At 42.1% G+C, this 19885-nt stretch overlaps 2 protein-coding genes across 6 annotated transcripts in view; one reads left to right on the top strand and one right to left on the bottom strand.

Moving 5' to 3' along the window:
• Positions 1-13320, top strand: part of RAVER2 (ribonucleoprotein, PTB binding 2) — a gene marked incomplete at both ends in the record, with an annotated part of 45320 nt that extends 32000 nt beyond the window's left edge. The window contains 8 exons of the mRNA XM_082312238.1: positions 2692-2796; positions 2982-3093; positions 4251-4480; positions 6523-6634; positions 7017-7162; positions 8972-9061; positions 9708-9836; positions 13174-13320. Of these exons, the coding sequence (XP_082168364.1) occupies positions 2692-2796; positions 2982-3093; positions 4251-4480; positions 6523-6634; positions 7017-7162; positions 8972-9061; positions 9708-9836; positions 13174-13320 (1071 nt within the window). The remainder of the gene's footprint in view (positions 1-2691; positions 2797-2981; positions 3094-4250; positions 4481-6522; positions 6635-7016; positions 7163-8971; positions 9062-9707; positions 9837-13173) is intronic.
• Positions 13321-15472: 2152 nt separating this feature from the next.
• The window catches only part of JAK1 (Janus kinase 1), a 61677-nt gene continuing 57264 nt past the window's right edge, over positions 15473-19885 (bottom strand). For all 5 annotated transcript variants that reach the window (XM_082313583.1, XM_082313585.1, XM_082313582.1 and 2 more), the window contains 4 exons: positions 19332-19504; positions 18769-18886; positions 18295-18405; positions 15473-17220 (listed from right to left, as the gene is read on the bottom strand). In XM_082313583.1, coding sequence (XP_082169709.1) covers positions 17119-17220; positions 18295-18405; positions 18769-18886; positions 19332-19504 — 504 coding nt within the window. In that variant the 3' untranslated portion in view covers positions 15473-17118. The remainder of the gene's footprint in view (positions 17221-18294; positions 18406-18768; positions 18887-19331; positions 19505-19885) is intronic.

Here is a 19885-nt window from a genome sequence, read left to right as displayed (position 1 = left end):
GGGGATTTTCATAAGTACCTATGAGGGACTGGAGTCAATTGCTTTGACTTACTACTTCTGATGTTTCAGAAATTCCAATTTAAAAAATAAACCCCCTCTTAAGTAGTTCTTATTTCTGCTGTTCTTTTGGCAAACACAGACTTACAGATCTTAAAAAAGACCAAATTAAAATGCAAAGATACTCCTTATGTTAACTATATTTAGCTTTTCTGTTTTTTTTCTGCTAAAAACCGGTAGGTGAATATATTAATTTTGAATAAATACTACTTAATTTTGCCCCATCAAATGAGTAGCTTTTGTCCTGTACAATGAAAAAATACATAAGTCTTTGCTTGTACTTCTTTTATTTAAATGACATTTTCAATTGGTATATTTAGTTAGTGCTGCGCTCTCTTCAGCCTTGGAGAGTCTATGCTTCCTTGGAAGGCAATGTGGATGTTTTCTAATCACAGCTGGAGACAGGCATGTTTTACACAGTTAACAGTGTGATTGATGATGATCCAGTGTTTTTTGGCTTAAGAGTGCTGCAGCCAAACAACTTAGCATTTTCTCTTTAGATAAAGACTTACGAGTCTAATTCTCTTCCAGGGAGCTTCCTGTCATTTAATTAGCTCCAAACCTGGTCTAATAGCCTGAATTTTGTTGACAGTGATTTGATTATCCCGGTTTCTTCTATTAGGCACATTTTTCTGTTATTCAGTGACTTATTTCAGAGTGTTCTCTAAAGTCAGAGAACCAGGTCACTATTTTTACTGTCTTGAAATTCAGTATTGTCACAAGATAGAGGAACAGACAGCATCTTGGCTTGACTCTCTCCCCACCTCCCCAGTCACACACTGATTCAGCTTCCTGTGTATCTTGGTTTTGCTATTTTATATTCAAGGTCTTGTAAGGCAATATAATGAGAAGAAACAATATTTTTAGGATGATTATGCCACAACATTATGAAATAATTGATAAAAAAGGATTCAACAGAGGGGAATTTGAACAAATGGGTTATTCATCCAGTAGTCTTTCAACTCTGGAGGTAGCGTGACTTTCAACTTCTTTCTTTTAATTTCTCTTAGTTAAAATTATCATGTGCCAAAATAATGCGTTTTAAACTTTCTCAGTGATGTGCTTTCGTGAGTCATCCAGCAGTTTATTAAATCTTTATTAACCCAGAGACTTTCTTTTGAGGATTCTAACCAACCTGATTTTCCACTCTTGTATTTCTGAAAGTTTTGCAATTGAACTAATATATTTTCTTTGTTGACTTAACCAGGTTTAGAAGGAACAACCAGTGGTCTTGGTGACAATAAACAGCCCTGGGTAATTTCTACTGGAAATCACTAAGACATTTAAAATAGCAGATGCATAACTAATCTAGATGTGGCCCTTTTCTGTTTAATATTGCACATTTCTGGGTCCGGATGACCATATTATAGACATAGAGAGTTTTCCCTAGGGAATTTGACCCTAACACACACAGATACAACCTAGGCTTGAAAATGTTTGTGGAGTGTTTTGCAGGAGGCTGCAAAATCTGCAAAGCCATGCATCGTGAGAGCTACCTTCTTTTTGGGTTCCATCTGCATTACCTGGTTTTGGTGATCTTTCCTATGTAGGAGATTTCAAAAAAATGAGGAAGGCTGTGCTCGTCGTTATTTGACACAGTCAGTGTCCCATATATCTATTCTTGCACCGCTGTACAAAAAGGTTTGTAGAGCAACCTATATTTTGCCTGGCAAATCATGCTGAGGAGCTCCTGCCAGAAAGACAGTTTCAAGCCTGTGTTCAGCTAGCATGAATCATAATGTGGTTTTGTGATCCAGAGTGGACATGAAGTTTATTTGAAGCCACTGTGCTAGCCAGAGCACATACTGCTGAATATACCAGTAGCAGAGTCTGAATGTGGTGCCCCAAAGTTCTTGATTAAGTGGCTCAATTCTAGTGGCAAACTGATCCAGAATTTTTTGAATGAAAAATATTAATGTTTTATAGACTTGACAATCTGTAGGCATTGTGATTTTTAAGCTTTTTAATGGTTCTGGAATAGAATTTCATGTAGATAGTTGCCACTAAGAAGGGGGGAAAAACATATCTGGATATCACTCTTTGAAAGTAAAGGTGCTGTTTGGTAATTGTAAAGCAAGGGATGAGAGTCCCCTGCCAGTTACAACCGAGTCCAATGAAGTGTATAGATCGTTGGCGGAGATTATGTATTAGAATTGCAATGCAAGGCACAATGCAAATGTTAACAAACAATGAAGTCCTTATTCATAGAGCTCATAATCCCCTGAAGTCCTTGTGTCTCATCTTTGTTATTGGCACTGTGGGTAACTCCCCTATCTAGTCTGTCTGCAGAGTCTTCAAACACATTTAGCTTTTGCTGTTGGCTTAGACACAAGGGCTAGAATGGAGTCTAGATTGCATTTGGAGTATACTGTTGATCCTTTAGAAGCCATCAGAAAGCATACTTGTGGTTGTGGGGTGAAAAAAAGGGCTAGGAGAAAGAGAGGTTAAAAGAACTTGAAATAACTTCTATGAATGAAGGAAAAATTTAGTTCTGTGGAAGAAACAGTTATTTTCCTTTGCTGTATTAACGCAGAAAGTAATTTAAATTTCTTTCAGCAGTATCATCTGAAAATGTTTCAAGAATGTACTGTTTTCCATGACTGTCAACTAACACTGCTGTTGTTAATTTCACAGAGTTCAGTTCTGGGGAGTACATCCAACTTACTGCTGCAGAGCCCTGCTCACCTACCATTGCCACAGCAGCAACTGATGAAGATTGAAAACATTCAGGCTAATAGTGTAAGGTCATCACTTTAACTTGCACTGTCTTTGGACATTCTTATAGCTGATAAATAATTTTCCTCATCTAGTATAATTTAACAGTTTAGTGTATCTAAAAAGATGAACTGAATGTGAAAGTTATGAGAAATACCTACAGACAGATTGTTTTAATCATTTACACAGTTTTCTATTTTTCCTTATAGAAACCGGGTTTACTGGGAGAACCTCCAACAATGCTGCTTCAGACAGTGCTGGGAATAGGGGTAATGCCATCAGTGAGTTCAGGCATGGGAACCCGTGGAGAAGCTCTTAAGTGTAAATGACATTTTATTTCATACCAAATCAGTAGAAATGCTCAGCTTGAAATGATGCACCTTACTTTCTCCCACTTTAGCAAAAGCAATAATATGTTTGAACCTTATCACTGCACAGTAAGGCAGGCAGAGAGCTGGACGATAACGCACGTTACATAGCTATATAGTTAAGCAAGGTAGCAAGCTATATATCTATATAACCAACTGTAACCTGCAGGTTTAAGCAGGAAACAAACTTGAAATATCTTGCCTTGTTGCCTGGCTTCTCTCATCTGTTTGTCAGGGACAAAAGAGTACACTGTGGCATTGGTTGAATATTTGCAGGTTGTGAAATATTCTGCTTGCTCAGTTACTACCATCTTTAGCACACTTGGAATACGTTTCTATTTAGGACCAAAATTTTGGGGTTTGTTGTTTCAAAGCAGATAAATCTGAGTGGCTGAAGAGGCACCATGAATAGGTTTTTTGCATTCATTTCATTAAGCAATAGAGCTTTAACATCCAGTCTGTGACAGATGTCAATTTTGAATGCAAGTTTCTGTGCCAGTGATGCCTTCAATTTTTTATGAGGAAAGATCAGTTGTGATACTGCTTAGTGCATCTTTTTTATTTCCTCCACTGAGAGCCATGTATTCTGCAGTTCTAGACGTGGTTTGAGTAATGGTAGAAACCAGGAGCAAGGAAAAGCTTGGGGGGGGGGGGGGGAGCATGGGGAGAAACCTATTCTGAATGTCTAGATATTAATTTTGGAGAATACTTTCTAGTTCTTTTGTTTGTGAAAGAATTTTACTAATGCCAGTTGAGGTGGGGTTTTTCCCCTCTATTCCAATACAACATCATCTAGGATGTTGTTCACAGTTTTTTTGAAAGTGATGGGAAACACTAAGTAACATATTGTCATAGGGAATGTTTAGAAAAGTCAGAGTTTTCTTCTATTGTATTAGCTTTAAATAGAGTTGTTTGCTCCTGCGATGGTAAAGGAATAAAAACTATCATCAGAATCCAGTGTTCTGGGGCAGCTGTAAAATAGATCTCTAAATGTTTTTCTCATCACTTAGTAAAAACCACAAACAAAGTGTACTGATAAATCTTGTCTAACAGAAAAGTTTCTCCATTTATGGTTGACTGCAGCATCTAATCTGACTCCAATTCAAACAGCAGCAGCAGCAGCAGGGATGGGCATGCTGCCATTCTTTCCGAATCAGCACATTGTTGGACAAGCTATACCAGGGCAAAATAACACTCCAGATAAACAATTGACTACCGAAGCGGTTGTCTCGGGATCACAGCCTTATCATCAGACCTTGACAAATCTTTCTGCGGGAGCTTTGCGGGCTGGACATGCCAAACAACAAAATCAGCTAAAAAGTACTGATACAAGTTTGGGGGTAAGGAACACTGAATACAAATATTTTCTTTTTTTCTTGTGTGTGGATTTTCTCTTTTTTTTTTATTTTCACATGCTGAAGAGTTAACTGAAACTGCTTATTGTGGTTCTTCACTATAAAATTTGCTAGATCACAGGATCATTCATGAGACATTTTAAGGTCATTTCAGTTATGAATAATAGGGAGAGAACAATAATGCTGTTTGGTGGTCCAAATGAATTAACAAAGGAATCTTTTTACAATGCTGGAGGGTTTTTTTTCCATGTGTATGCCTCATAGTATTTGATAATGAAATTATCTCAAGGGCAATGTCCCTTTTAAAGACTGAAAATAGAACTTGTGGTTGAATTTCATGACTAATCAGGAGCAATTCTGGTGGCATGTAGGGCCTTTGGGTTTCCAGGTGGTGTGTGTATATATACGTATGTGTGTGTGTATGTAAATTTTCCACTTTTAATCCGTATCCTCTTAGCCATGGCTGACATAGTCTATATCAGTTTTAATATTTAATCCCTTGAAGGTGGGGGTTGGGAGGATGATGGGATCGGGTTTAAGTTCAACCAGAATGGTCTATTTTTTTCAGAAGTTTTTTCCTGTCAGTAACAGAATTTACTTTTTTTATAATTTACATAAATACTTTGACATTTATGGGGAAACGTATTCTTAATTCAGATCAGATCTGTGTTTTCCTTACATATTTTCTGAAGCATCTGAAGTGATTAGATTATATACAGTATTGGTGTCTGCCTTTGTTAGACAGCTGTGATGGATTTGGTGCTGCTTCAGAAAGTACACTTTTCTTTTTTTAAATCATTTTTAACTGTAATGAAGTAGAGTTTTACCTATGTATAAATACACATGGATAAAATACATAGACTGTATGTGTATACATATATAAAATCAGTGGTTTATTTCAGCATTTCATTTAGTTAAAAGGAAATGTAATTAAACCATTAGAAGTCTAGATAATTCATTTATTTCTATGAATATTGTTTATCAGGAAAAGTTCTTTTTTCAAATCCTGGTAGATATTTTAATTGTTTCCTTTTCTGCATCGGTAGACAGAAGGCCCAGTTAGCAAAAGTCACTTCCTTGACAAGACAGCCACAGTCTGTATGCTGATACTGAATGGTCATGCTGTCTTAAATGCCTGCTTTTGCATCCAGATGAAGAATTTCAGCGCTCTGTTGAAGATTTTTGTGTTTAAAAACTGGTCTCACTGTTTTTGAGAAGTTTTTGATTAATGCTATTTTACTGAAAATAGTATTAATCTATTAAAATAATGGATTTTTTTCCTTAATGGGCTTTGAAAAAATGAACAGAATAGATGTAGCATAGAATACTCTATAAACGTCTTTGAGCTATGTATTTCAAACAAGCTATGTAAGTTGCTGTATCTACTTCATCATTATTTCTGGTATTTGTTCTAATGTAAGCTAAAGGGAAATAAGCTGGTAGTGTACCCTTCCTAGTCCCTCTCAGGAAAACACTTCTGGTGGTTTGGAGGAGTGAGTCAGTCCTGACACTTCGTTTCCACTCATAAACATTTTCCCCTTTTAAGTAAGACCTTATAAATAGAGTAATCAGTAAGATGTGTTATAATGGGCGATTGCAGTCAGTGTCATCTTTCCAGCCCAGGGTTCATTTGTCCTTTATTTGCTTGTGACTCTGGGTGAGAAGAGTTGATTTTATCTTGGCCATGTGCTTAGTGCTAACTCCCTGCATCTGGAGTCGTTATGGTGATTATTATTCCTTTACTTGAATGTAAAAGGTTTTCTTTTGTTTGTTTGTTTTTTAATATCCTTTAGTAACTTACAGTCTAAAGAGAAACATTCCTACAAAATTATTTGGCAAGAAAAAAGTACAGGCAATGTGTCCAGATAGTTGTCCCTGGTATTTATTTTAAAAGTTTTCCTGTTACATTTCATAGGGCTAAGATTTTTTCATTTTTTTCATTTTTTTCATTTTTTCTTTTTTTTTTTTTATTTCTGACAAATGTTGTATGAATAGAATGTAAACTGACCTGTCCCATTGTTTTGCAGACTCCCTTGAAAAAACAGACTTCGCTGCTAGGAGAACCACCAAAAGAAATACGTCTTAGTACCAACCCCTACTTGAATTTGGCAAGTGTGTTGCCTGGTATATGTCTTCCAGGTAAGCAAACATCTAGTGGTTTTAGTTGCAAGTTTCCTTGACCAGAGTGTGGCAAATCGTTATTCTGTTTGGCAGGTAATTCCAGTGACCACAACATTTATATTTAAGGAGAATGGTAGTCTCTCTTAAAATTGCGATGTAATCTATCCTCATAGTTAATACTTTATTTTATTTGGGAAGGGTAAATTTTCAGAGTTAATGGGCTTACTGATGTAGACAAACTTCGAGAAAGCCTTTCAATTATTAGTAGCACTGATTAATTTTGAGCATGGCCTAATCTGAAGTAGCAAATTTCTGTTTTAATCCCAGAATATTGCTAAACAAGAGTGCAAGCTAACTTGTACCGTTTATACAAACCGTGTATTCTTTGTGTTACGAACAGCAACTGCCAGCAAAGCCTCTAGTCCACCGCAGCAGACCGGACTTTCGAACAACATCGTGGATGCTGCTGTGTCTCAGGGAACTACATCGCAACATGCAATGGAAAATTATTTTAATTACTCCCAACAGCATGGGGAATACACGCAGGTACATTGTTTTGCAGCGCTTTCTTCTGAGTTTGTCACTGAGAGCTCTGGTAGCAGGATTTTTTGCAGAGATCTGCTCAGAGGTCTCTCCCTGAGTTGCTCATTGTTTTTCTCAGTGTACTCTTAATGCACTTCTTGGTACACATGTGGTCTGATAGCCCTGCATGCAGTTGAAAGCATTGCCCAACATCATGAACCACTCTTCAGCGGTTCCTAGGCTTTCCTGCAACCAAAGCCCAACCTCTTCTTCAGACTGACCCTTGTAGGCCCTCTTCGCTGATAGTTTATGTCTTTCAGTATACAGAACAGATTTAGCACAAAGCATGCCTAATGCCATTCAAAAAAAGCCTCAATACATTCCCTGCTGCAGTATCATAACCATTGAAAGATTGCTTCTTGAGAACCTGAATTCAGTGCAGTTGGCTAAAAAATTCCTTCTTGTAACTTCTGGCTTGCTTTTGTCTGTCTTCAAAACCATGAAGTTTTTCTCCTTCCCTTCCCAAGAAGTTTTAAAGTTTTCTTTAACTTTGGCTAGATCCCAGAGAAGAGTGTGTTCTGTCTACCAGAAGTTCCTGTGTAGCTTGGGGAATTTTTGCAGTCTCTGCCAGCTGGTTTCACTACATGGGATTTCATCACCATTTGCCCCATTTGGTGATCAGAGCGTGGCCGTTAAGGTGGAGGGCTGCCCCTCGCCTGGAGAGTGTTGCAGTACTGAGAGCAAGTACTGGGTTTCACAGACATCAGGACACTCTGTGAAATAACATTTCCATATTTTCATTAGTGATCACTAGTCTGTGTAGAAATATAATTGTATACAAATCAAATAAGAGAACTGGATCGTAGTGCTGTCAGGTAATCTGTATAAAAATCTTGGGTCTGTGCTGAGACACCCACCCTGGTTCTGCTGTAGGTCCCTCTCTCTCCTGCCCTGTCCTCGTCACCTCCTCCCCAGAGTCGCCTGATCTCTCCTCCTATGGCAGGGAGACAGAAACAAGCTGTCTTCTCTTCTCCTGGGCTGCTGGCAAGGAAATCTGTGTTGCACCAAAACTCCCGGGGTAGAGCAGGGCTGCTATGGGAGTCAGTTGGGTCTGGAGGACAGAGAGCAGGCGGACGGGTGGGCACGGGGGTGGTTTTGTGTTAGGAGGGTCTCAGCCTGGCCAGAAGGGATGGAGGGGATGGGGTCGCTGCATGGCGTTCGCTGCAGCAGGGAGCTTTGCCAGGGGCTAGACCCATCTCTTAGTCGGATCAGATCTGATGACAGTCTTGAGTCAGAGAAACGAGAGAGAGATCCTGTGGGCCGTTGTGCTCTGTTTCACGTAAGCACTAACATAGTCTTGAATATTTTGTTTGAATCTGATTACTGGCTTTAAATTCATTTTGCTGTCTCCTGGAGGTAGTTCCTAATCCTAAATCTTTAAAATACTGTCCAAAAAAATCAGTAGTATTGTAGTATTAGTGTTATTAGTATTATCTTTAGTAACATGAAGGACTGAAATGAAGGACTTAGGTGCAGAGATGTCACATGTCATCATTCAGCTATATCTGTACTGTATGTTCCTTCCATGTAACAGAAATTACATTGTACTTGTGTCTGCTGCCAAGGCAGTGGTGCCTTGTGTATCTTTTAAGCACTTAACATATTTTAAATGTTGGGTTTGAGCTTTATCACTGGCGTTAAACGTGTTTTGATGCTTCTTGGAGAGGTTTGCCTTTTATTCATTCTCATGCCCTGCGAGGCTGTAAGAATTGTTTTCATTTAAAGTGATCTTAGTAGACAGCTAATGGGAAGAGGTTTTTTCCTCCTTTATAGGAGGCTGTTCAGCAGTGGTATCAGCATTATGCTCAGGCATATAACTCTACCCAGGCAAGAGTCGATGAATTTGAAAATGAAGCCTCTGAGGTGAGAAATAATTTTACTTTCTTCCTGTCTCCCTTGGCTGTTTCTCCCATCAGCTGTAAGGGTGCTTTGGACTCTGGACATCTGCTTTGTTTGTTGATAGTGGCTGCTGCCATCAGTACCGCAGAAATAAGGGGCTGGAGAGCGTGGGACGAATGGCACTGCATGTAACCTTCTGCAGGGTATCCCTGCACAGTTACTCTCCAGGATTCATACTCATGCTTTTGATTATATCTGGCATAAATATTCCTCTCTCTAAAATCCCACAATCCAAAGTTACCTGTAAAGTTCAGGAGTGTATTAAAATACTCCTACCAAGAAACAGCACACCACAAGATTATTTCCCAGTGAGTCTATTGAAGGATGTTTCTCGCCCAGGCCATTATATAGCCCAAGGTTTCTGTGACCAATGAGAAGCACACTTTTTTTTTTTTTTTAAGGAATTGTGTAAAGTAAACCATCCCCCAAATCTTACCTTTTGCTCAAGAAATTGCTGCATGCCTGAGCTTGTACACTCCTTTTAGCAACTGAGCGTGACTCAGATATTTTCATATCTGCTGAGTGCTCATTACTATATCAAGTAAAAACTAATTATTAAACCTATTTTCTTTCAACTTCTGGTTGATCATGGATCCCATTCTGCATTTAGGAATCTACAGGTGGATCTTACCCAGACTACAGTACTTGCTTGCAGGTCATGCCTACACTTTACAGTGGAGCCCAGGGATCACACCAGCCAGGCAGCTTGCAGCTTCCTCCACAAAACCCATTAAATAAGGTGAGAGGAGAGACTGAGCAGAGTGGTTGCAGATGCAGCCTGAGCCAGCTGCTGGTGGAAGTGCTTCGTATTTGTCTTATGCTGCCACCGAGTGGACTTTGGGCCCACAACAAGCCAAGGCAGAGCTTTTCCACTGCATCCGTGGTCCTCAGGATCCCGAGTTGCTAAGGATCACATGCAGTTCGTGATGGATGTGATAAATAAAAGCAATAGTTGGGCAGGGCGTGCCAGCACCAGACCCCCTCAGAGCCCTCCAGCACCCTGGAGATCAGTGCTCCTCACTGCCCACAAACCACCAGATCCCACAGGCAAAGAGAGGCTGGATGTTTGTGAACAAACTTCTTGGAAAGATGGTATCTGTGAGGGTGAATGTGCAAAAATGCCTTGAAGTAGGCAAATAAAGTAGCAAGTGAACAAAGGAGGAGGAAGAGGAGGAAGTTCACGCTGGTTTTAGATGAGGGTTTTTTGCCTGACTTGCAGATGTTTTGCAGTGAGTGCCACTGGGATAAAGCCTCTGAAGCGGAGTCAGCAAGTCACAGCAGCATCCAGGTTACCTACAGCTGCCACTTCGTAATACTGTTAACTGGATCCTGGGAGGAAAACCATTTTAAAATGGCTTTCATTTGAAATAAATACATAACAGACATCAGATGCAACCTACTTCAGCTAGACTCATTGAGGAAAGCTTCCTTTGTCTGTTGGACCCAGCAGACACTTAGTTTCATCAATAAAAGATGCAGGAGGGATAGGGAAATACTATGGAAGCAGTGAGGACCGGCTTAAAGGAGGCTGGAGTCTGGACTAACAGGAGGCCAGTTTAACACAGGCCGAGACAGTGGGGATAAAAGCTTTGTTCAGTCTGTGCATAGGTCTTCTCATTTCTTGAGTGCCTTGGAAGTCCTGAGGAATTCATACTTTCTCACCATAGGTAAATCACATTTCTCCTTTTTTTTTACTGATGGGAGAGACCTTAAAAGCCAGATGATCATCTGTTTTGGAGCGGCTGAAGGGAAGTATGCTTGTCAGCGTAACGAGCTGCTGCCTTTGTGAGTCCAGCCCCAGCCATGCAGCCGTGAGAGCGATGATGATCTCTCTGAGCGCTGCTGGAGGGACGCCGAGCTGGCTCTCCAGCCTCTAGCACGCCGAGAGGAGCCACAGCTGAAGTCAGCAGTTGCATCTGGGAGAGCTCAGGGGCCCAGCCTCCTGCGCAGCTCTCCTCCATCACAGCATTAAATCCCTTCACTGCGCAGAGGTTAGCAGCAGGATTCAGCACATGAAGTTCTGGCACTCAGGAACTCTCATCTCAGACTTGGCATGAGATTCCCATTTTTTGGAGGAGATTTAGAAGGAACACACAACTGTAGCAATTCATGACTCCTGGATCGGAGAGAAGGCCTGGCTGGAGCCGGCTTTGACGTGTCTTGGGGTAAAGATGGCCAAGGCCTGAACACAGTGCCATGGGCTGTGAAATCTTTAGCTGCGTGCAGCAAAAAATTGAGCTTTCAGGTTCCTAACAGCTCTGATATATGACGGGAAATGAGTGAAATTTTAACAGGAGAAGGAGATATAGTCTGGGGTTTGAGCTAACTAATACCTTCCAGTTTATCTCCAGTCTAAAGAGGAAAGCTTATATGTGGAGGTGATGTTGAACAGCTTGCTCGAAAGTTTGTCTTAATGCCAGATGCCATAAAAGGCAGAAAGAGAGTGATCCCTTGGCATAGACTAAACAGAAGTACAGTTTGCCTCCGCAGCGAGGTACGTTTCTCATTCCTGGAATCAGATGATAAATCTCAGTGAAGAGGGCACACAGACTGGTCCCCAAGAGGCTCTGTGTCGGCCAGGAGCCTGTGCTTGCGTGTGTGCGCGTGCTCACTTTGACCCCGCAACCCATTTTTCCCCTGCGTCTGTGAGCTGCATTTCAGAGGTTCAGGAGGAACGTGGTTGGAGATTTGTATGAACCACGCAGCGGAGATGCTGCAGTCTGCCACGTGAGCCGTGGATGCGGTGGAGGGTTACCGCACACGTGTGACACCCCCACGGCTGTTAGAAGTGCAGGAGAGAGGACGGGGGGGGAAACTAAAAGTCTTTCCTCAAGCAGGTTCCTATTTATGATAATGACAAGCGCATGCTAAAATGAAATTGGACTTAGCAGAGGGTAATTTGAGTTGTGAATGTGAATTAGCAAGGGGTGCTTCTGAAAACTGCTAGGAAGTGTTGGGCTCAGGGGCATTTGGTCAGCACAGCTGTCCTTTTGATTGAGTTAAGGAATTAGTGTCCCGGTTTGTGAAACATGTTAAGATTTCTAAAATAATTGCTCCAGCGTGAACCACATCTTCTGATCTAGGAGCCAGACTCAACCCAGGAGGCGCAGTGTGGTTGAGCAGGATGCGGTGAGATCAGGTTCAGGTGGTTATTATGGGGCAGAGAACAAGGCAATTGTTTACACCATTTAGTAATGAAATTAATGACGTTGGGGGAAAGAGAGACGCGATCAAGACTCATAGATGAGGGTGGTGGGCTCTAATGTGTATGTACAGCTTCTAGTGCTGTACGGCCATGGATATTGCAATGTCCTGCTCTGATGGATCTCATAGAGGAACTGAACCTGAGTCTCCTGTACCCCAAGGAGCCCTTGGCGGTGGGGCAGGGTGAGGTCACCTGTGCCCTCACCAGAAACCCGACTCTGGGGCCCTCAGGTATCCTGTGTATACCCTGCGTATCAGTCTGAGGCATGTTAGTTAGTTAAACTGAAGTTTTGATTGAAAGAATTGTTACTGCTCTCTCCTTCACTTCAGTGCCACATGTAAACTCATGCCTGCAAGTGGCAGATGGTTACCTGTAATCCGCAACACAAACCTGCTTTGGCATGCCTGGAAACCAAATCCTTCAACATCTGACTTGCACCGATAGCTGCGTCAGGACAGTTTAACCCATTCAGCTCTCCAAGGGAAAAGAAAAAGGACCAAAAGGTGGCCCACTGGTGCCTTGCTTTAAAGGATGAAGGTGGCTGGAGCTGCTATGGCACTGCAGGGTACTAGCATGGCCATTACGCTACTGCTTTTTAAATGCACACTGTGGAGTGGGGCCACCTGGCCCGGCCAGCCCTTTGCCCTCACAAAAATGCACGTACGGTGGGGCACCAATGCATTTACGATCAGTTTTTTAGGGAAAGGGCACAAACACTGACTCATAAGCTGTGTATAGCTGGACCTTAAAGCCGAAGGAGTCGGGCCTTTGGAGTCTGTTACTGGCTCCTGGTCCTTGGTAATTCCCAAGCTTTATTTATTGACACCGTTTGCACTGGATCATGTGTCACTTGTTTTCTTCTTGTCCTTAGGTGGCTCCAACGAGAAGCGAGAAGCGAGGCTCTTCGTACCTCCTTTCCTCCCCAGAACCTGGCCCCATGGAGTACCTTGGCCAGCAGACTCAGGGCTCCGCAGTACGTTACGCAGAATCCTCTCTGAAAAAAAAGCGCGTTTATTGAGACCTAAATAATCCCTCCTGCCTTAGGGTGTGAAGGCAGGCTTTTCATACCTCTGCTATTTATTGCTGCCTTAACTTCAGACAAATAATTCTTCTTTCTGTGTGGGTTTTAAGTATCCCAAGAGGAGCAACCTCTCTAACGGGCAGATTTGCCGAGGAAGCGGTACGTATTGCTGCGAGGTTAGCCGTTTCTCAGCAGTCTGACTTGCCTTCTGAAAGGATGGGACGGTGTTTCCTTGTCGCCTGCCACTGAAAGTAACGGTGGGCTGAAGGTGACAAAGCACAGTAACTTGGTGAGTTTTGGTAGCTTACCAGCTGAAAGCAATAAAAGTACAGAGGAGGGAACACTGATCCTTTCTCTCGTCCTCAGACTGAGGAAGTTAAAAGATGAAGTCTTGATAGTGATTTTTTGTCTTATTTTTTTAACTCAGAATGTGGTTTTTTTCAATCTTACTTTTTCCAGGATTGAGAATTCTGCATTTACAGCCTTTATATTTTTAATATTTCTCTTAATCCTGGAATGGAGATATACCAAATGTATTACCAGAGCCTCTGTGATGTTTTCAATAAATGTTTGTTAAAAGCGAGATGCTATACTGTGTGCTGCCTTGCAATATTAAATTCGATTTGCATAGGTGATACTTGGACAATGAGGTAACCTTTATCTGCTTTTAGGCCAAGAATCCACAGCTTTTCCTTGGAATAAGAAGTAAGTAGTTTACGGTTTGTGACTGCATCTGTGTAAAACGGTGTATGTGGCACAGCACCGTCCTCCTTCCGACAGGCGTGCGTGTCAGTAAGGCAGGGCTGCCGGCAGCGCTTCCAGCTGGTGGAGCATTGTTAAAGAGAACTGAAAATGGAAGAAATCAACTGCCTGCTGTACTTTTTCTGACGACTTCTGGATCTGGATGATTCAGAGTTAGAGCAGAAGCAATACTGACGTGCTCCTCGGAAGACATCTTTAATCCTGCCTTCCTGCTCGTCACTGTGGTGGTTTTTTTTCTTTTTTCCAAGCATCTTAACTTTTGAAATTTGCTGCACTCCAAAGCCTGCTAGAGCAGAGCGTCCTGGCCCCGGTTTTCACTCCTCCTTACATAGTACCTTTTGCATGAAGTAGTTCTCAGTAGAAGGCAAAGCTCTTTACTCACCCACCCATCCCAGGGGTACGGCATACACCGTGAACCACGGCGGCCTGGGTGCGTGCCTGCGAGCGCGGCCTGCCCGCGGCGGCAGGGCACAGGCGGGGCTGCCTCTGCGCGGGCCTGGGGCTGAGCGGGTGGCACCGCACAGACATTGCTTCCCAGCTTTGGATTTCTGTTTTCTTTTTTTTTTTTTTTTTTTTTTTTTTTAAAAAGACTTTGTATTTTTAGCTTATTCATTAAGCGCCTCTGGCTAGAGTCTTTTCTGCTGTTAATCCTTGTAGCTGACGACTTACAAATCGTTACTATTGAAATCAACGTTTGTGACAGAGAAATGATGAGCCAGCCCTCTCTGACGGACAGCGTGGGTTTGCTGCCTTGGAATCCTGTTGCAAATTCATTTGGACTTAATTCCCTGAGCACTGAGGCCAGAACCCAGGTCCTTCTGACTTAATCTTGCTATATAATACTGAAGCCATTTTTTTCAATAATGATTTAAAAAAAAAGTCTTAAATGCTGCCTTTCAAGCTTTGTCATGTGACCAGGATACATATTTTCAAAGCATAAAAAAACCCCCACCAACCCCAAAACAATCGAAATCCCTCCTCCCTCAGCAGGGGTGTTGTAGAGCTCGTACGCGCTGTGCATACAGGCACTAACTGCTCAAGACGGCCAAACAGCAACACAGGTCATGGGAGCTTTTCTGGGATTCTACATGTATGTATCGATAAATTCACTTGTAATATTTTGTTCAAACTGTTTGTATATGCAACTTTCTCAACTTGTTACGCTTTTCAATGGAAATAAATTGTTGGTATGCATTTAAAGTGGATTTCTGTGGGAGGAAAACATCTCTGGCGTACCTTTAAAGTAATCATTTAATGTAGGGAAAGGTGCTTTTGAAGACAACATGTTCTGATCGCCATTCCTATGGAAGCTATGTTTTAAAATCTTTCTCCGTTTAATTTATGATTGACAAAAAGATACACACATGGAGAAAAAAAAAATCTTTATTAGATTTGTTTGTATAAAGAGTAACAAAGTGCTTACAGATTTAAATCAAGTTCATAAGTGACATACAGAAAAAAGAGGTAATACTGTAAAAATAAATCTGACCTCGTTGCCACTCATAATTACAATTTTTTTATATATATATATAGTTATATATTTAAAGACATCTTTCTGTTATTGCCAGAACTGAGTATCTCCTCAAAGCATATTCAAAATCGTGGTGTGGTGGGAAAAGGTTATCGTCCAAGTTTAGGACATGGTTCAGCAAAAGTTTCCAGTTAAACCACTGTTTATCAAAGCCTGACAAGTTTACGAAAGAAGCGTGGAGTGCCCTCCCTTGACTTGCTTACCGTTTAAATGCTAAATCTGGTCCTGACACTAAAACCTCCGTGGTCCCGGTCTGGCCCCACTGGCTTTCCCTTTAGTTAACTGAATACTGCACAAGGGCATGGGTTGAGGCTCTAAGTCAAATTAAGTAAAGGCCAATGCTGTTATTTAAAGAATCATCATCTTAGGCCAAGTGACTGGCTTTATGGAAGAACTGCTAAATGAATTTATGTGCTGGCTAAAGAAATCATTGACCAAAAAAAAAAGAGAAGCACACCCCTCGGATGGCACCGCCGATTACGAAAAAGACACTTTCACGGGTTCAAGGTGATCGTCCCTCCTAGGGACGCTGCCCCGCTTGCTCAGTCCTCCCCTTTAGATAATTCTTCTTTCTTAGGGGAATGCTCGCCCAGATTTGGTACATGGATTCATTTTCTTTTCTGTCCCCAAAGTGTGTAATTGATTTCCTATGCACCTTTCACCGCCCTGTAGCTCACTTGCAGTACAAGCTGAAAAGCATTGCGTGTGCCTGTTTAGTAGCTACACGAACAGTGGAGGCGTCAGCGGGTAGAAATGCGTGATGTGGGAGGGGGGGGCTGAGTTAGGAAAAGCAAATATATTTATGCAGAAACTGGGTTTCTCAATGAAATGCATAACTCTACATGCTGATCCGTGCTTTTTTTTGCTTTGAGTTTTTTTTGAACATGACAGTCAAGCAATTTTTTTTAAATATATGTAAGAGCTGAGAACTGCAGACTGGTTAAGATGAGCTGATTATTTTGTCTTCTCTGGATTTTATGCCAGAGTTGGTTTTTTTGTTACCAAAATTTGAGTGCACATGAAGGATATTTGTCAGCCAAACTTTTTTTTAAAACCTCCCCAAAACCCCATAAAAATTATTAAATTACTATATCAAGTCCTCTTATATGTCCACTAGTTTAGTTATTCAAGGAATAAGCGTGCACAGCAGACTTGTTTTAAATGCTGCAGATTGCACAGAGAACTGCAGCATTTTCTGACACCGCTCTTTCAGTTCGTGTTCACCAGGGTAGTTCAAAGTGTGGCGAGACCGTAATCGGATAAAGATAAAACTGCCTTGCAATAACAGCAGCAAAAGGAGTTGAAGCTATTGTTTCTGCCATACCTTTTATTTAATTTGATCCAACTGTTGACTAAAATTAAAAAGGAAAACTGTTGGGAAAAGAATCCTTTAAACACATTAGCACAGTCAGAGTACAAATTACAGTAGTTAAAAAAATGAAAGGTCTTGGGCATTTATATTTTGACACACATTTAAAGTACTGACAGTATAAAAAAACTAATTACATTTTACTCATAATTGTTTCAAATCCTTGAATCAGATTGTGAAAGGTTGTCCGTTCATCGTGCTTGAATATCCAGCACTTCCTCATCAGCTGGTCCACCTAAAAACAAAAAAAAAAGAGAAATTTTTAAAGGATGTGTGAAACATTTAATTGGTTTTTCCAGTAAATAGAATGGAGCAGATTCTCACTACTATGAAATGAAGAACACAGAGAACAATGCCTCAGATTTTGATCAGAATTAGCAAGTATCTGTTACCAGTGGGGTTTTTTGTTTAAGTAGAGGTGTACATTTGTCTGACAGTGCAAGCAGTTGATGCAGTGGTTGTGTCGACAGCTTAAAACAAAGCAACAGCTTGATTACAGTTTCAGGAGCACCTGCTTTATCCAAATCGCTACTGTTTACCTCTCGGTAATTGCTGTACTGGTTTAACAGTGGTCAGTACCTGTTGGCTAGGGGCCAGCGACCCAGAGCCTGCTTCACCTCTAAAGGCCTTGCTGGTTGAGGCAGCAGGGGCCCGCGAGGGAGCGGGACGGGCAGCCCCTCCTCAGCTCTGCTCCGACCTTCTGATGCGGAGTCGTCCAGCTCTGCAGCGCAGGGCTCGGGTCCCGCACGCGCCGCCCACCTCCCCGTCCTTGCACGTCACGGCAGCGGCTGCCTGCCCTGCGCTGAGCCACACGGCAATCTCCTGCCCCTCGCCTCCCCGCAGCCTTCTGTGGGCTCGCGGCTCTGGCGGAGGCTGTGGGTCTACAGCCCACGCCCAGGGCAGAGTTTGGCTGTCGCCTGGCTCCTCCAAGGGCAGGAGAAGACAGGCTGTGCGTCGGGGTCTGCTAACCGAGACCTTGCTGAGGTGCTTCTCAGTCTGGGCTGCTGCACGCCCAGGAACTCTGTATTTCAAAAATCGGAAGGGTTCTGAATAAATTTTACATGGATCCAGATACTAAAGCAATGTTCTTAACCCCTCTGAAGGGATGTCGCAAACATGGGAATGTCAATGTCAAAAATCATTTTAAAATAATGCTTAAAAAACTTGGAAATGCCTGTTGAATAGCACACCCGGAGCGTTTCCTACCAAGATTAGCCAGGCCTATTCAACCATGAACGTGTGGTGCTTTTGGTGCTAATTCAGCATCAAAGGAAGGGCGCCATTATCAAAGCGGAGGTGCATCCATTACCTCCTCTGGGCAGCTGGGGGGACGTGGCAAACGCTTCTCTTCTTGCAAGACACGCACCAGCCGTGCTACCGTCATCTGTCCCTGCGTGGGGCCGATCATTTTCAAGAACTCCTGTGAAAAGAGCAGGAGTCAGCTGCGCATCCTCTCACCCTGCGCAAATCCAGGCCCTTTCAATTTGACATTAAGATGACATTTGAATCTCAAAATGAAAACGAACAGTAGATGCTTATCGTACCAATACCGCGCACCATATACTCACATTAGAGAACAGTAACATTTATAAATACAGTTTCCTCACCAGGACATGCGGTCACAACGACTTATCTCTGTACAGGGTCTTTAGTGAAAGACAACCACGAGGGCTGTTTTCGTAAGACTTAAAGAGATTCTCTCCACTTCTCGTTTCCAAAAATAATAATTAAAAAAAATCTGGTTTAAGCAGCTTGAGCAGCAATTTCTTTCACAGTTACTTACTGCCATGGGACTGGACTCCGAATCACAGTAGGTAAGCAGTTCGTACAGTGTCACCCCAAACGACCAGACATCCGAGGCGATATAGAATTTACTCTGAAGCAGGCATTCTGGAGCATACCTGTGGACACAACAGGACAGCGTTAAACTTTATTCAGAGCTGCGCAGGTCTACTCACACATGCACAACCATATGCATTTAAGTAAGTGAGCCAGAGAGGCACATCCTGCATTTGTAGAGTCCTTGTACATAAATGAATGTGCCCCTAGGGCTTGGGACGCCACAGAAGTAGTAAATAAAGTACAATGGTTACACAGCAAGTCACTGTGAAACTAAAGGAGACCAAAACCAAAACAAGATCATAAAGTGCAGGAAGAAGTAAAGAGCACAAGAGTAGATAAGTATAGTCTACCAGGTGCCTCTTCCTTGCTCTGATGTTGTATCTTTATTTAGGCCTCTAATCAAAACAGGAAAAATCTTCAGGACGCCTAAAAGCTTAAGTCTACAGGAGCAGACAAGTTATTCCGCTGCACAGCCTGGTTAAAGAAAATTACTTAAGTTACTACCAAAAAACAGGGCTGTCGAGGTCGTCTTTGACAGTGTAGTACTCCTTATCGGTCTCGATTGCTTTGGTGAGACCAAAGTCTCCAATCTTCACTCTGTTCTCGCTTTCAACAAGGACGTTTCTTGCTGCTAAGTCACGATGCACGTACTGACGGGAGCCCAAATAGTCCATTCCCTAAGAGTGAAGAAAGCTTTAATCACTGTTTTTCTCCAACTGCCCCTTCAAATGCTCCCTTGCTCATGTAATAATACTCTATCCAGGTTTCCCTTGCCAGATTTTCCATCTGTTGGCACTTTCCAGGGTCCTTTTCTGACACACACCCCCCTTAAAACTCAGCCTTTGGGTTCCTCATCTGGTGAGACTGCTCTTTCTGCTTTGTGCTTTTTAATTTTCAGCTGAGCAGTGACCATCTTCAAACCCTTCTCTCCACAGCACCTCTTCCTTTGTGTGCTGCTAAACCTGACAGTCTGTCTCTACGCTTCTTATAACTGCCCAGTCCACCATAATCACAAAACCTGTCTCTTGCAGAAAGCACAGTGCTTCCCGAGCCTGACT

Source organism: Platalea leucorodia (assembly GCF_965183815.1).
Source record: "Platalea leucorodia genome assembly, chromosome: 5".
Lineage (NCBI taxonomy): Eukaryota > Metazoa > Chordata > Aves > Pelecaniformes > Threskiornithidae > Platalea > Platalea leucorodia.
This window is presented reverse-complemented; position numbering and strand designations above follow the sequence as displayed.